The following is a 16,865-nucleotide window of genomic DNA, read 5'->3' as shown; positions in this document are numbered from 1 at the left end:
CTGGTGGAACGCTCTGTCACAAGAGACTAGGGCCCTGCGGGACTTGACATCTTTCCGCAGGGCCTGCAAGACGGAGCTGTTCCACCAGGCCTTAGGCCAAGGCACAGTCTGACCCCCTCCTTTGGTAATCCTCATAGAACTCTAGCCCAATGGTTGCCATTAATTTGATTTTGAATTGATTTTAGAATGCTGTGTTACTTTTATTGTTGTTAGCCGCTCTGAGCCTGGTTTCGGCTTGGGAGGGCGGGATATAAATAATTTTTTAAAAAATTATTATTATTATTATTATTATTATTAAGCCTAGGTTATGGGCGCAACAATGGAATGTCTAGGCGTGCTTTTTTAATAGCAACAATACAAAGCTGAAAATGAATGAACTGCAGCTAAAATGTTATGTTCATTTTTCACATGGTCTAATCCAGGCATAGGCAAACTCGGCCCTCCAGATGTTTTGGGACTACAACTCCCATTATCCCTAGCTAACAGGACCGGTGGTCAGGGATGATGGGAGCTGTAGTCCCAAAACATCTGGAGGGCCGAGTTTGCCTATGCCTGGTCTAGTCCTTCCCCTGCCCACCCCCCTAATGTTCTTAAGAAGGTCTCTTCTCCAGTCTTCAGAGAGTAGATGGAAGAGGGGAGGCAGAAAATACCGTATTTTTCGCTCTATAACACGCACCCGACCATAACACGCACATAGTTTTTAGAGGAGGAAAACAAGAAAAAAAATATTCTAAATGAAACAGTGGATGTATGATTTTTGTGGTTTATGCTGTGGCCACAGACATGTGATCTGACAGTGAGTTTGGAGTAGCCCAATGCAAAAATCCTGAGGATCCATGTGGATCCATGCTTTGTAACCACTTTTTGCACCACTGCAGCCCCAGGCAACAGTGGGTGTGTGATTTTTTTGGTGCAAGATGTAGCCATGGACATGTTATGTGATCTGATGGTGAATTTGGGGTGACCCAGTGCAAAAATCCTGAGGATCCATGTGGATCCGTGCTTTGTAACCACGTTTTAAGTGGGGAGGGAAGGAAAAGCACTCAAGGGACAAGGAGCACGCGTGGGGTGGGTGGAGAAGGATGCTGCTAATAATGCAGAAGAGGGGTTTAAGGGGAGAAGAAGCACGCATGGGGTGGGTGGAGAAGGATGCTGCTAATAATGAAGAAGAGGGGTATAAGGGGAGAAGGCTCCTCTCCTCTCCCACTTTGCTCCTTTAAAGAAGCAGGCTCTCTGTCCCTCTCTCCTCCCCACTCAGCAGCTCTTCTCCCGCTTTGCTGTTTCAAAGCGAGCCATGGAGGAGGGAAGGAAGGGGAACCATGGATCCTCTGCTCACGACTGCAGCAGGTCCCCCCCGCCACCCATAGGCATTCCCTCCATAACACGCACAGACATTTCCCCTTGCTTTCTAGGAGGAAAAAAGTGAGTGTTATGGTGCAAAAAATACGGTAGTCCTCCTTTCCTTCCACTCAGCAGTTTAATCTGAAATCTTAGGTGCAGTACTGCGCCCAGAGCTCAGGAACTGCTCGCGCTCATGAAATTCCCTGTCGCAAAATGCGACTAGAGCAATGTGAGTTTCGAACCTGATGAAGGAGCGGTTCCAGTTAATCCTGCGATTCTCCACCCTATGCTCAACCTGTAAAGAAAGCCATGTTAAAAACAACCACAGGCTTCCCCAGCAATCAAACTATGTCAAAGCATACTTTATTTAAGGAAAGAATGAAGTCAGAAAGGAAGCTGGAGAACAGAACACCCAAACAAGTCCGGGATCAAGTAGTGAGAAAATAAGTTCTTAATTCCTATCTGCAGTGGAAGTCAAAGAATGCACACTCTAGTCTCACCTTATAAACCACGCTCACTGAAATGTTGGGCTAAGCACAACCCATTGTGCAACTTGCGTCCAAAAAGCGGGAGACACACAGAGCTCTGCATGCCTAAAATTGAAGACATCTAGACTCTTCCGCATGTGCTCCCTGCATAATCCAATCACGGATGCAGAGCCTCCATGTCTGCAAGACGTTTTCGCACTTTCTGCCGCATGCATGGGAGACAGCAGGCCATACCCTACTTCAGGTGTTGCAAATACAGATAGGAAGCTGAGAACATGCTTACTGGTGCTCAAGATTCCGTCATCCTCTTACAAGCCCTGGAAAGTCTTTTGCACCCTTGGCGGCTGTGTTTCGGCCGTTTTGTATAAGTAGGTCATCTGCTTCCTGCTTTTCGGAGGATAAGCAGGCATCTTGTGGCATTCAAAAGGTTTAAAGTACCTGGCCACGAAGTTGCGGCAAGTGGCATTAAGGCATTTCCATCGCCCATCGCTTGGTTCTTCCAAAGTTGCACAGTGTTGATGTCGAGAAACAAGTTTATCGTGCTGGTCAGTGATCAAGTCAAACGCTCACCTCAAAATCTTAGAGATTCCGGCTTCTGGAAAGGGCTTGATTCACCCCAGTACAGATGGCAACAATTTTGCATGGGAGATCCATTCCCAACCCTGTTCCAAGGCCAAAAGGACCTACACTCTGGGAATTGTGCATCAATTGGGGACATGCCTAAAATGGTTGTTGCCTGTAGTTGTCATACAAAAGCATAGGGTACCCCTAGGCGGAGCACAGGGAGGTGGGGAATTCGAATAAGATGCCTCCTCGCCAGGTAAGTCTAAGCAATGGTTTGTAGCACAATTCAGAGGACTCTTTCAAGCATTAAGTAGAAAGCTCGGCAAGGGAAAGAAAGAATAAAAATAAAAATCCGAGGCTGCTAACTGGTCACAAGCCTTTAAACTTAGTGTACTAATTTTGCTGACTATTTTTAGTTGCCTATTTTTCATTGAAGCTAATTGCATGGGTAGAAGAATTGCAGTTTAAAAAGTTAGCAGGAAGAGGAACTCTGATTAAAAAAAAAGGCACTTGGGCCTAAAAACAATTTGGAACGTTAGAACTGGATATGGAGCAACTAATTGGTTCAAAATTTGGAAAGGAGTACGGCAAGGCTGTATATTGTCTCCTTGCTTATTTAACTTATATGAAGATTCATCATGCGAAAGGCTGGGCTGGATGAATCCCAAGCCGGAATTAAGATTTCCAGAAGAAATATCAACAACCTCAGATATGCAGATGACAACCTTGATGGCAGAAAGTGAGGAGGAATTAAAGAACCTTTTAATGAGGGTGAAAGAGGAGAGTGCAAAATATTGTCTGAAGCTCAACATCAAAAAAAGGAAGATCATGGCCACTGGTCCCATCACCTCCTGGCAAATAGAAGGGGAAGAAATGGAGGCAGTGAGAGATTTTACTTTCTTGGGCTCCATGATCACTGCAGATGGTGACAGCAGCCACGTAATTAAAAGACGCCTGTTTCTTGGGAGAAAAGCTATGACAAACCTAGACAGCATCTTAAAAAACAGAGACATCACCTTGCCAACAAAGGTCTGTATAGTAAAAACTATGGTTTTCCCAGTAGTGATGTATGGAAGTGAGAGCTGGACCATAAAGAAGGCTGATTGCCGAAGAATTGATGCTTTTGAATTATGGTGCTGGAGGAGACTCTTGAGAGTCCCATGCACTGCAAGAAGATCAAACCGATCCATTCTTAAGGAAATCAGCCCTGAGTGCTCCCTGGAAGGACAGATCGTGAAGCTGAGGCTCCAATACTTTGGCCACCTCATGAGAAGAGAAGACTCCCTGGAAAAGACCCTGATGTTGGGAAAGATGGAGGGCACAAGGAGAAGGGGACGACAGAGGACGAGATGGTTGGGCAGTGTTCTCGAAGCTACCAGCATGAGTTTGACCAAACTGCGGGAGGCAGTGGGAGACAGGAGTGCCTGGCGTGCTCTGGTCCAGGGGGTCACGAAGAGTCGGACACGACTAAACAACTAAACAACAACAACAATATAAAATGGGTTGATGATAATGCATAGCGGAGATTCATTTTGATCGGAGCTACTTTTGAAAACAAAACACTGCATTGGTAGCACAGCTGGTTTGGCCCCTCAAACCTGTATGGCAGAAAAGCAGCTCTTCCCAGAGGTCTCCGTTGAAAAAATAAAAATGCAATATCCTTAGGTGTGTTCTTCTGGATTAATTCAGTTCAGAACTACTCCTGAACACAGAGACAATTGATCAATACAATCGCTGTGCATCACTCCTGAACCTGATCAGTCCCAATCCAGTTTAAGTCAGTTGCGGCCGAGTCCCATTGAATGCAATGGGGTGTCTCCAACTTACAATGAATGTGTTCCATTGCTTTCAATGGGGATTAGTCGCAACTGACTTAAAACTGGATTGGAGCCTGGACTAGGCATACAAATGAGAAGCTGTAACTAACTAATCTGCTTCTGCATGTCATCTTGAATATTCACCCATGGATTTTTTCAATTCTGTTTCGAAACTTGTTTCTCTAATACAGCTCATGGAGAAGTAAGGACAATGGTAGGGTTTTACGATATTATACTTATTGAAAACGGGCTTCTGGCCTCCAATCTGACCTTCTTAGCAGCCAGTCTTTTGTAGCTAAGTCAAGGCTTAATTTAAGGCTAGAACTCATCAAACGTTACACCAAAAATTGTGTTTTCCCATGCAACGACACAGTCCAGAAAAAGTGATTCCCGCCCCTGTAAGAATAAAAAGTGTTCCTTCATATATAAAAACAAGTTTGCCAGAACTTAATGGTGCATATACAAAATGCCTTACCTCAACCTACCTATAGACACATTGGGTGTGTACAGCATAAGAGCATCTAAAACAGAATGTGCGGCTATTTTGCAACTCTAATTATTTCCAGCTTTCGGTGGTGGGAGCTTAGTCTGCAATACATCTATTCTATAAAATTATCCTCTTCTGTCAATCCTTCAGATTATATTACAGTTTCGTTAGAGGCAACCTGATTATCTTCAGTGTTTCGGTTGCCATGTTTCAAAAAGTGAAAATCCGGACACAAAAGTGGTTGTCGGGCAAAGTCGTTGAGCTGTTTTTTTAGTTTTGCCAACAGTTGTTGAGCTTTTATTGCGAAATGAAAAGAAGTTTTTGAACTGTTTTTAAGGAAATTCGCCAAAATCTAGACTTCCGACATGGATTGCCATACGCCCGGATTTTCCCGGACATGTCAGCGATTTTTACCCAGATGCCGTTTCTGACTGCCATATTCTGGTTAAGTCTGGACATACAGCAGCCCTAGCTTAGGCCATTTTCATTAAAGAAGAGGGGAAGTATTTTAGGCCAAGAATGCCGAAAAATTATTACAGTGAGATAACGGAAGACGGCGGATGGCACTAATAGGACTCTTGAAATAAAACTCCATGGCTCGCCTCAGTTTCTCTTGGATATAGTTATCCAGGCTTCCTCCTTCGGCGAGGTGACCAGCTCATATCTGGTATCCACGACTTGACCTTCTACAGAACGCAAGTGGAGTTTCCTCACGATCACAGTCAGCAGGATTGTAGCTACCGTGTAGGCAAACCTGTGTAACCAGAGAGGAGGAGAAGGCAAATAATAATAATAATAATAATAATAATAATAATAATAATTTATTACTTATACCCCAGCCACTCTGGGCGGCTTCCAGGAAATATTAAAATACTGTGATACATCAAACATTAAAAGCCTCCCTAAATAATAATAATAATAATATATTATTTATACCCCGCCCATCTGGCTGGGCTTCCCCAGCCACTCTGGGCAGCTTCCAAAAAAATATTAAAATACTGTAATACATCAAACATTAAAAGCTTCCCTAAACAGGGCTGCCTTCAGATGTCTTCTAAAAGTCTGGTAGTTGTTGTTCTCTTTGACATCTGGTGGGAGGGCATTGCACAGGGAGGGCGCCACTACCGAGAAGGCCCTCTGCCTGGTTCCCTGTAACTTGGCTTCTCGCAGTGAGGGAACCGCCAGAAGGCCCACGGTGCTGGACCTCAGTGAAGAAAAAGTCAGAGCTTTGGATCCTCCAAAACGCGTCTCCGGAGTGTGGGACCCTAAGGGAGGGCAGGGAATGCCCCCAAATGGATTTGGGGCAATTCCCCTCCTCTCCCTGTGTCCCATCCCGCAATGTTCAGGAGGTACCTGTCAGTTTGCATTTCTTAGAACAGAAAGTACTGATCTGATGTGTAGAGATCTTTCCTATTCTAATTAATTCCAGAGGGTTCTGGAAGCTTCTCTGTGTGAAAGAAGCAAGCAGAAGGTTCCTGATGTTTGGGTTATTCCTTCAGAGAAGCTGAGTACAGTCATACCGCGGGTTGAAGTAGCTTGGGGATAAGTATTTTCGGGTTGTGTGCTGCGGCGACCCAGAAGTAATGGAGGGCGTTACTTCCGGGTTTTACCGCTCGCGCATGTGCAGATGGTCAAAATGACGTCACACGCATGCGCGGAAGCAGCAACACGCTGCACGCCGGCTCCCTCGGCCAATAAAGCGAGATGAGCGCCGCAACCCCAGAGTTGGTCACGACTGGACTAATGGTCAGGGGTCCTTTCACCTTTATACCCCACCCCAAACCCTCCGGAGAGAGCCTTTTTTTGTAGGGAGGGCCCAGTCACTCGGGAGGCAAGGTGGAGAGTAAGAAAGAGGAGTGGACAGAAAAATTCCCTTCCATCTTATCTCTAGGATCAAAGCAAGAACAGGCAACAGAGGAGATCACACAATCCATTAGGCAAAATGACCTGGAGAAAATGCTACCCAAAAGGCCCTCTCTCTCTCTCTCTTGCTGCCTCACTCCTCACAGAAACAGAGATGCTCTGTTCTTGCTCCCCCCCCCCCAAATAAAAAAATATGCTCACCTCAGTTCAGGGCATTCCTGGCTCCCTGAGAAACCCAGAAGGGAGAAGTTTTTCATGGCAGAGTCGTCACTGAATCTATCTGGATCAAATCTACAAGAGAAAGAAGGAACAAAAATAAGGATCAGAAACCTCTCTGACCCCAAAAACTAGGTCTGCAAGAATGCCATTATAAGACAGCCAGAAAGTACATCAGTACAAAATATACAGGGCCCCAGTGTCTGTGTGCCTGAACCCTTTTCTCCCTCGATTTCTGTACTGCTTGCTCTAAAGCCCTGCAATCTAATTTCTCTGCTCTCTTTTCTTCTTTCCTTGCGGTCTGCCAGCCAGCCTGCACAATGCTTCCTCCCAATTTTTCTCAACCCAGCCAGGCTGCGAACAAGTACCTGGGCAGAAGCTGATGATTCATTAGAATGAAAAGCTTGTTTCACCATCAGGTCAGTGGGTTTTTAAAAGCAATTATACAGCCTAGTCTAAATTAACGTTAAGATTGCCATCATCGAGGAACTGACAAGGCGTAAGATGATGCCAGGCGTTAAATAATTCGGTATTTGAATGACTGGTATTAGTAATTGTATTATAATTTGGTATTGTTATAGTGTTGGGACGCGGGTGGCGCTGTGGGTAAAAGCCTCAGCGCCTAGGGCTTGCCGATCGAAAGGTCGGCAGTTCGAATCCCCGCGGCGGGGTGCGCTCCCGTTGCTCGGTCCCAGCGCCTGCCAACCTAGCAGTTCGAAAGCACCTCCGAGTGCAAGTAGATAAATAGGGACCGCTTACTAGCGGGAAGGTAAATGGCGTTTCCGTGTGCTGCGCTGGCTCGCCAGATGCATCTTGTCACGCTGGCCACGTGACCCGGAAGTGTCTCCGGACAGCGCTGGCCCCCGGCCTCTTGTGTGAGATGGGCGCGCAACCCTAGAGTCTGTCAAGACTGGCCCGTATGGGCAGGGGTACCTTTACCTTTTTTTATTGTTATAGTGAGGCTGTTACTGGATGGTAATTGAAAATTAAGATGATGCCAGGCTGTTTATTTCCAAAGCAAAAAGGGGAAAGAGCATTCACGGCAGAAAATAATATTGAGTAGAGGCTGTGTTGCAGCACATGTGCTATATGTGCATGCATGGTATTTCTCTGGGCGTGAAAAGAATTATTTATTTTTTATTCTTCAAACCTTCAGATGTTTGAGTGTTGCACCCTTTTCTTAAAAGCCAGCTGGGATTTGCAGTGAAACAGCAAATTCAGCTCATATTTGCTGAATTCCCTACTGCCAACTTTTTAAAAGCCAACCTGGAGACAATCAGAACAGGCAGCTATTAGTAGCTGCCGTATAGGGAAGAAAGTTCATTTTTTTTGCTTTTTGGGTCTGGCATAGGCTGCTTTCAGGACCAGGCCTATGCAGCAGGATTTGCAGGAGATGACAGAGTCTCCCTGTCAAGAGTTGCTTCCACTTCCCATACTCCTGCCCCCCACCCATAATTTCTTTCATCACACTGACATCATCACCACATCCTTGCCATATAGCTCTCAGCCAGTGCCCTCATTTTTCAAAAGGGACAACAGCACTTGCGCTTCCAGTTCTTCCTGTGGAACTCCTGGAGACTATATCAGCTCCGACGATTCTTATTGGCTGTGTTGCTCATCTGCTTCCTTTTTCCAAGAGGAAAGCTATGGCTGCCGGAGAGAGAGCAGGGGCCTTTGGACTGAATTTATTTCTTTAGATTAAGCCCTACTGTGTTTCCGCCCTGAACTGAAATCGGTAAGCAACCCCAGAGCCACGGTGCCCAAACTATTAAAAAAGTTGCCATCTGGAGGCCAAAGAGCGCTAGAGCAGTTCCTGTTATGATGCAGAAGTCAAGATCTCAAGCCAAGAATCCATAAAAATGAGTCTGGAAATAATGAGGTAGAACCTCCATTTCCTTAAAAACAAAAACCCATGATTGATGTTTCCTCCTCCGAACCACATATTTCGTTATGAATTGCGATTGCAACATCTCCTTCTCACAGCGACCTGTTTTTAAAAAGAAAATCCTGCACACAGCATTTGCCACAGAAGGTCATGAACGTTCAGAAAAGGAAGTTATTGATTTTTTTTAAAAAAAATGCCGCCAAAAGCATTTTGCAAGAACACATTTGCAAAGCCCTGCGTTTGAAAGCAAATCTGTCTTAACAAATGGGGCTTTTCGCCTCACCCATGATGTTTAATTAGGTTCAAAAAAATACAGAACTGAACTGCACGTTCAGAACCATTTCCTGGGACTGGGGGGGGGGGGGAGTTTGATTCTCCCGCACTTCTAAAACCTTCCGTCTGTTAAAAAGGAAGGCATCGAGGAGAGGTCTAACGCAATACAGCTGTAAGCTACCATATTTTTCGCTCTACAAGAGGCACCAGACCACAAGACGCACCTAGTTTTTGGAGGAGGAAAACAAGAAAAAAAATATTCTGAATCCCAGAAGCCAGAACAGCAAGAGGGATCGCTGTGCAGGGAAAGCAGCAATCCCTCTTGCTGTTCTGGCTTCTGGGATAGCTGCGCAGCCTGCATTCGCTCCATAAGACGCACACACATTTCCCCTTACTTTTTAGGAGGGAAAAAGTGAGTCTTATAGAGCAAAAAATACGGTATTTCCAGAGCATCAAGCATATGGCGAGAGACTATTTCACCTCTCGCCATCCCATACAAGCAGCACAACACACCGGTTGTCAGTTCATTTCCGGGCCCAACTCAAGGTGTTCACGTTACTGTTTAAAGTCCTAAGTGACTTAGGCTCTGAAAACCTGAAAGACTGCCTCGTTCCCTACAGACGACAGGCAAACCTGTATCAGGAATTTTTTAATGTCTTAATGTTTTACCACTTTTTTATGTAAGCTGCCCTGTGGAATGCCCTCCCATCAGATGTCAAGGAAATAAACAACTACAGTGGTGCCTCGCAAGACGAAATTAATTCGTTCCGCGAGTTTTGTCGTCTTGCGATTTTTTTCATCTTGCGAAGCACGGTGTCGGGAAAGTTTTGGAAAAGCTTCAAAAATCACCAAAGTCTTTAAAAACCTCAAAAAAGGCTACCACACCGCGTTCTATGAGTTGCTCCTCGAACTCAAGTCGCAACTGTATTAACGGTGTTAAGAAAAAGGAAACAAACTTGCAAGACGTTTCCGTCTTGCGAAGCAAGCCCATAGGGAAAATCGTCTTGCGAAGCAGCTCAAAAAACGAAAAACCCTTTCGTCTAGCGAGTTTTTCGTCTTGCGAGGCATTCGTCTTGCGGGGCACCACTGTATCTGACTTTTAGAAGACATCTGAAGGCAACCCTGTTTAGGGAAACTTTTAATGACTGATGTCTTAATGTATTTTTAATATTCTGTTGGGAGCCGCCCAGAGTAGCTGGGGAAACCCAGCCAGATGGGCAGGGTATAAATAATAAAATTATTTTTATTTATTTATTGTTGTTGTTGTTGTTGTTGTTGTTGTTGTTGTTGTTGTTGTTGTTATTCTCACATATTCCCTTGGCTGCTATGGCTCAGTTGGTTAGAGCGTGGTGCCGATAACGCCAAGGTTGCAGGTTCAATCCCCGTATGGGACAACTGCATATTCCTACATTGCAGGGGGTTGGACTAGATGACCCACAGGGTCCCTTAGTTGGAAGGGACCTTGTGGGTCATCTAGTCCAACCCCCTGCAATGCAGGAAACATTTGCCCAGTATGGGTTTCAAACCTACAACCCTGAGATTAAGAGTCTCGTTCTCTACCAACTGAGCTATCCTGGGAAGCCAGGTCAAGAGAAGACTTCTTTTTCCACATGCTATTCTTCCATGCGCAGGGCTTTTTTAAAACAACAACAACAACACTGGGGAGAATTCCAACATGCAGTTCTCCCCCTTGCCTCTAAAATAGTACATTGGTACCTCTGGACGCGAACGGGATCCGTTCTGCAGCCCCGTTCACATCCAGAAGCACCACTTCCGCGCAGGCGTGTGACATCATTTTGACCATCTGCACATGTGCGAGAAGCGAAACCCGCACCACTTCCGCGCAGGCGTGTGACATCATTTTGACCATCTGCACATGTGCGAGAAGCGAAGTTACAGGGAACCAGGCAGAGGGCCTTCTTGGTAGTGGCGCCCTCCCTGTGGAACGCCCTCCCATCAGATGTCAAGGAAATAAACAACTATCTGACTTTTAGAAGACATCTGAAGGCGGCCCTGTTTAGGGAAGCTTTTAATATTTGATGAATTATTGTATTTTAATATTTTGCTGGAGGCCACCTAGAGTGGCTGGGGAAACCCAGCCAGATGGGCGGGGTATGTATGTATGTAAGTAAGGTAAAGGGACCCCGACCATTAAGTCCAGTCGTGACCGACTCTGGGGTTGCGGCGCTCATCTTGCTTTATTGGCTGAGGGAGCCGGCGTACAGCTTCCGGCATGACTAAGCTGCTTCTGGCGAACCAGAGCAGTGCACGGAAACGCCGTTTACCTTCCTGCTGGAGCGGTACCTATTTATCTACTTGCACTTTAACGTGCTTTTGAACTGCTAGGTTGGCAGGAGCAGGGACTGAGCAACGGGAGCTCACCCCATCACAGGGATTCGAACCGCCAACCTTTTGGTCAGCAAGCCCTAGACTCTGTGGTTTAACCTACAACGCCACCCGCATCCCTATGTATGTATGCATGTATGTAAGTATAAATAAATAAATAAATATTATTATTATTACAGCCCAACCATCCATTTAGAAACACATGGCAAAATCAGCTGGAAGGGAAGGGGAAAGACAGAAATGGATAAAGTTACTTGTGTTTCCATACTTATAGGGCAACGGCCAAGTCGAGCTGTCATGTAACACCACACCGAGCGCATACAGCACGAGAGTCTGAAACGAAATGAAAAATGCATCACTTTAGCCAGGTCAGATGACACACCACATTTGTCGCACACAAACGGCGCACCCTAGAAGACCACTGCGGGCTTTGCAGAGGGATTCTGTACCTCTCAACAGGCCTTTCTCCCAAGCAAACTGGTACAGGATGTCAACTGAATAAGCTTTATTAATGCAAAATCCAGTCACCTTGCAGAATGAATTTGAAGTGAACCAGTCTAATTTCCAGTTGTTAAATTTTGAAAGGAGTGTTTTTTTGGGGGGGGGGTATTTTGCTAGTGAAAGCGGAACATCTGCTAGGAAGCCAGCAATAATACATTGCTGTTATTGGGAGGGGGGGTGGAATATATTTGAATGAAGGAATGCAAAAAACCAAAAAAAACCAGGCCCTGCAGGCTTCGTTTTATGAATGGAAATAAGATAGAAACTTCTAGGCAAGCTGATTAAAAGAAGACTGATGGAAGACGTCTTATTCTAGTTTGTCTTTCAGATTGGCTCATTTGAGGCTTCCCTTCGGATGTGAGGAATGATTTGAAGCTCTCTGCTAAAGCGGACATCAGGATGCAATCTTGAGCATGCTTGCCTAGAGAAAAGTGGGGTTTGGCTCCTAGCAAGCACAGCTTGGTCCTGCCAACCTAGCAGTTCAAAAGCACATCATGTGCAAGTAGATAAATAGGTACCGCACCAGCGGGAAGGTAAACAGCATTTCCGTGTGCTGCTCTGGTTCACCAGAAGCGGCTTAGTCATGCTGGCCACATGACCCGGAAGCTGTCTGCGGACAAATGCCGGCTCCCTCGGCCTATAGAGCGAGATGAGCGTGCAACCCCAGAGTCGGTCACGACTGGACCTAATGGTCAGGGTTCCCTTTACCTTTACACAGCTTGGGGGAGGGGGTCAGGATGAGGGAGGATGTGAATGTACCATTTAAATCAGGGGTCAGCAACCTTTTTCAGCCGTAGGCCGGTCCACCGTCCCTCAGACCATGTGGTGGGCTGGACTATATTTGGGGGGGAGGGGGGAAATAATGAACGAATTCCTATGCCCCACAAATAACCCAGAGATGCATTTTAAATAAAAGCACACATTCTACTCATGCAAAAACAACAGGCAGGCCCCACAAATAACCCAGAGATGCATTTTAAATAAAAGGACACATTCTACTCATGTAAAAACACGCTGATTCCCAGGCCGTCCGCGGACCGGATTGAGCAGGCGATTGGGCTGCATCCAGCCCCCGGGCCTTAGGTTGCCTACCCTTGATTTAAATGAAGGAAGTAACCATAGCTTGGGTGATACAGGAAACCAAAGTTACTTAGGAGATTTCCTTTTAAATTGTGGTTTACACGAAGGGTCTGATAGCGGTGATCTGATAGCCTGGCTTACAGGAAAAAGAACACCCTGGTTTCTTAACCTCATGCATAAACCTCTACCTAAGCATTCCTATAATAAAAACAAAATATTAGCTTTCATCCATAGGAAAGGGAGACTTTAAAAAAAATACTTTTTTAAAAAAATAAATTTTATTAAGGCTTATAGAGGAAAAATACAAAACTTAGTATCTTTCCCCTTTTTTGAACCAAACTAAGACTTTGATCTAGATTCAATAAAAACATAAAAAGGGGGGGGAGAGAAATAGAGAAAGAAAGAAAGAAAGAAAGAAAGAAAGAAAGAAAGAGGTTAAAAGAGAAAGATCGAAAAATAAGATTCAGAAAGTAGAGAACTTCTGATTCTTCCTATGCCTGCTATGTAAAAACAATATTCACTTCATCCAATCCAATATAACACCCAACAAATCCACTTTCTATGAGCAAACAGTATTTTCAGTCCTCAAATCTAAATATCGTTATTTCTTTTTCATGCAAAACGTCTCTGAGACGTTTCCAACCTTTAACAAATGTTAACAATGACTTTTCTCTGATTAAAGGAAAGGGAGGCTTTGAGCGCTGGCTTCCAGTCCTACCTCTTTGGGAATAATATGCTGGTCAACGCTGCCCTCCAGCTCTTGCAGCCGAGCCGCAATTGGTGTCAGTTTTGATGTCCTCACCGTCTCACACAGAACCTGCCGGCAATATCTGCAAACAGAGAAACCCATTGCAAGCCTTTCGTTTGAAGCAAGAAAAAGGCGGCAACAACAATGAAAACCCCATCGGACACACTTCTTCAGACTCCTGAAGCTGGCTTCTTAGATTCTGTAAGGGCAAAAACCAAGAAGAAGAAGAAGAAGAAGAGTTTGGATTTGATATCCCGCCTTTCACTCCCTTTAAGGAGTCTCAAAGCGGCTAACATTCTCCTTTCCCTTCCTCCCCCACAACAAACACTCTGTGAGGTGAGTGGGGCTGAGAGACTTCAAAGAAGTGTGACTGGCCCAAGGTCACCCAGCAGCTGCATGTGGAGGAGCGGAGACTCAAACCCGGTTCCCCAGATTACGAGACTACCGCTCTTAACCACTACACCACACCAAACCAACGGCTTCATGTTAAGTTACAAGCGCAACTTGTATCAGGATCAATCCATTAGCGTACAAATTGCATTTTGACTGGCCAGAACACAGACACAAAACATTCCCAAATTGCTAACCATGCTTTGAAGAAAAGAAGCACAGATTTTGATGTGGGGCTCACGTACTCCATGCCCATTCATTCGTACTTCATTCAGTTCCACTTCTGGTCCACGGATTTGCTTAAAAATCAGGGCCTAATGTTACAAGCTTGCCTCCTAACCAGGGTTTGCAAACCCACTTCAGTTCTGGTTTGTGTTGACCATCGTTATAGCTGGACTTAATCAAAACGTAGAAAGGAGGAAGCAAATTGGTGTAAGAGAGGGTAACAGAAGGAGTGCAAGGTCAGTCTGGATGACCGGCTTCTTGAGCGTTCATCCTGATTTGTTTGCATAAAACTCGTGGGAAGGTTGTAAGGCCTTCATTCAGATTTGTTTGCAGAGAGGCTATATGATGACATTGCATCAAGCCAACTGCAATCCAAATTCGCCCGGGACTTTTCCTATCACTTTCTTTATTGCAAGAAGTCAGGTGTCTACTTGGAAGTAGGTCTGCTGCACATAGCTGCCAACTTACAGATTTGAAAATAAGGGACCAGCAGCCTCAAAAATAAGGGATCAGCAGCCAAAATAAGGGATTTTAGTCAACCAGCTCCTTTCCTTTCCCCCATAACAGTCAATCGAAGCAGCCTCCAAAACAAATCCAAAAGCCCCCCCCCATGAGATCACCGCCCGCTATTGAACTCAACCAGCTCCTTTCCTTTTCCCCCATGTGCCCCCACTCCAGACAGACCTTTTCCCCAGCAAGGGTGAGTGGGCCGTCGATGACGTATCCATCCAGTTCTGAGCACAGGTATGTTCAACTTCTGAGCCCCTCCGAGCCAAAGGCAGAAAGCCCAGCCAGCAGCCAAACGAAGCCTCAAGCGGTGGTTCCCACAGCGCAGCAACCCGGCAAAGGAGATGCAGCAAGGAAAACCACCATCACCTCTCCGCTGGGAAGCGCTGAGCAAAGGCGAGTCCCCAGGCAACGAGGCCAATTTGATCGGCAGAAGGAATGCAAGCTCCACCCCCCAGTCGTTCTTAGACTCCTTATTGGGTGAGCAACGCAGCCAAGCAACACAGTTGGAGCCTCCCTCCTCCCTGGCCAGCAGGGAGGGAGGGAGAGGAGATGCTTCCTTTGAAACCCGGGAAATTTACGGGATATCATCAATTCGGGACAGCAGCAGGAAACAGCGCTGGGATAAGGGACTTTCCCGCCAAATAAGGGACGGTTGACAGCTATGCTGCTGCACACAAGCGCCAATTCATCTTTAACTGCACAAGCTGAATTTGCCTGCGTGAGATTCCTACATGCCAAATCGCAACAGCGTGGAAGAGGTGCAGGGGTGTGTGGTACAATCCTGCTCTCAAAACTGGTTAGGTTATCAGTAAAGTTGTAGCTGTTGAGTCCCAAGCACAGCCATAAAACACACACACAACCTAGTGAATACCTGAGTTGCTCAATTTTCACAGGTGTAACTGGACCTTTTCCAAGAACTTGGTCCATCTCCTTGTAAAGCTTCTCCTGAATTTCTTTTGAGGTAGTCAAGAAATAAACTGCCCAGGTGCACACTGTTATATAAAAAAAGAAGAAGACGAGAGGATATGTTAAGTCAGCAATTTCTTCCTTTCGATTTACAGTTCCTGTACGGTAGCTAAGAAAAGAAAGCAAAAACGCAGAATGTAAAGATCAGATCATACGAAGCAGTGCTACCCACAAAGAGGAAACAGCTGTTCTGGGGAAATGAAAATATCTGCTTGCAAAAACCAGAAGGACATTTCAAAAGCCTAAAGAGTTCTTTTGAAGTATGGCTGCTACTTAGCAATTATGGAGTGCTTTCGCCTAAGTGCGCCACATGTAAGATTCAGCCAGCGCTATAACCACCCTGTAAAAAGTAGACAATTATTATTATTATTATTATTCCCACATTGTAGGTGGAGGCTGGGGAGATAGTAGCTTGCTGAAAGCTATCCAGTGAGTTTAAAGCAGAGCCCAGATTTAGATAGACTTCTAGCTCATAGCCCCTATGCTGGAATAGCTTTTGAAGGAGTTGTAAATCTCTAGAGCAGGGATATGGATCCATCCCACGGGCTGGCCATTTTGACAGGTGGGTGGGAGACTGCCTACCTGTCAATCAACTGACATCGCTATGGTGTCAGGCAACCAATTTTTCCTTTGCAGCATGGCAAACCGCGCTGGGAGGGGGGGACCCAAGCCAAATGAGGCTTAATGTTTCCACCTATCTGCCATTAGGCAGCAACTTCAAGCCTGTAGAAGTTTCCCCATGCCCCATTTAGGGCAGGGGTCAGCTGCACTGTAGCCTTCTTAGACTTTACCGATTGGTAGGGTGAGCGTTGCTCCCAGAGAGGGAGGAAGGAGTCAAAAGACACTGAGGTTGATTCAGAGAAAGAGTTCTTTATTTCTGCCCTCCGGAGTAGCAGAAAGGCACTTGCGTGGTCAGTTCACAGCAAGTCCGAAGAAAGAGAAATTTCACGCAGTATATATATCCTCCAGGCACCCTCTCCCCCCTTCCCCAGGAATCCAGCCTCGTACGCTCATACACGTGAGTTGACATCCATGACCATAAACAGATGTTCCTGTTCCTGTACTCTTATCTTGGGGTTGAGAGGGTCACTCAGCTATAGGAGTTTCCCTTGACGCCATCTCTATCTCCAGCTGTGGGGGCTGACAGACCCTGTCTTGCAGAGTC

At 45.7% G+C, this 16,865-nt stretch overlaps 1 protein-coding gene and 1 long non-coding RNA gene across 2 annotated transcripts in view; one reads left to right on the top strand and one right to left on the bottom strand.

Moving 5' to 3' along the window:
* Positions 1 to 1,682: 1,682 nt before the first annotated feature.
* The window catches only part of CYP20A1 (cytochrome P450 family 20 subfamily A member 1), a 38,396-nt gene continuing 23,213 nt past the window's right edge, over positions 1,683 to 16,865 (bottom strand). The window contains exons 9-13 of the mRNA XM_081017980.1: positions 15,606 to 15,726; positions 13,580 to 13,691; positions 11,549 to 11,613; positions 6,762 to 6,851; positions 1,683 to 5,451 (exon numbers count right to left, since the gene is read on the bottom strand). Coding sequence (XP_080874106.1) covers positions 5,301 to 5,451; positions 6,762 to 6,851; positions 11,549 to 11,613; positions 13,580 to 13,691; positions 15,606 to 15,726 — 539 coding nt within the window. The 3' untranslated portion in view covers positions 1,683 to 5,300. The remainder of the gene's footprint in view (positions 5,452 to 6,761; positions 6,852 to 11,548; positions 11,614 to 13,579; positions 13,692 to 15,605; positions 15,727 to 16,865) is intronic.
* Positions 6,860 to 13,664, top strand: LOC308484805. The gene is made up of 3 exons (XR_013990128.1): positions 6,860 to 7,195; positions 11,555 to 11,648; positions 13,544 to 13,664. It is a non-coding gene; the product is annotated as an uncharacterized lncRNA (long non-coding RNA).

This window comes from Podarcis pityusensis, assembly GCF_964106645.2.
Source record: "Podarcis pityusensis genome assembly, chromosome: 1".
In the NCBI taxonomy this organism is placed as follows: domain Eukaryota; kingdom Metazoa; phylum Chordata; class Lepidosauria; order Squamata; family Lacertidae; genus Podarcis; species Podarcis pityusensis.
Note: the sequence above shows the minus strand (reverse complement) of the source record. Positions and strands in the feature narration are given on the sequence as shown.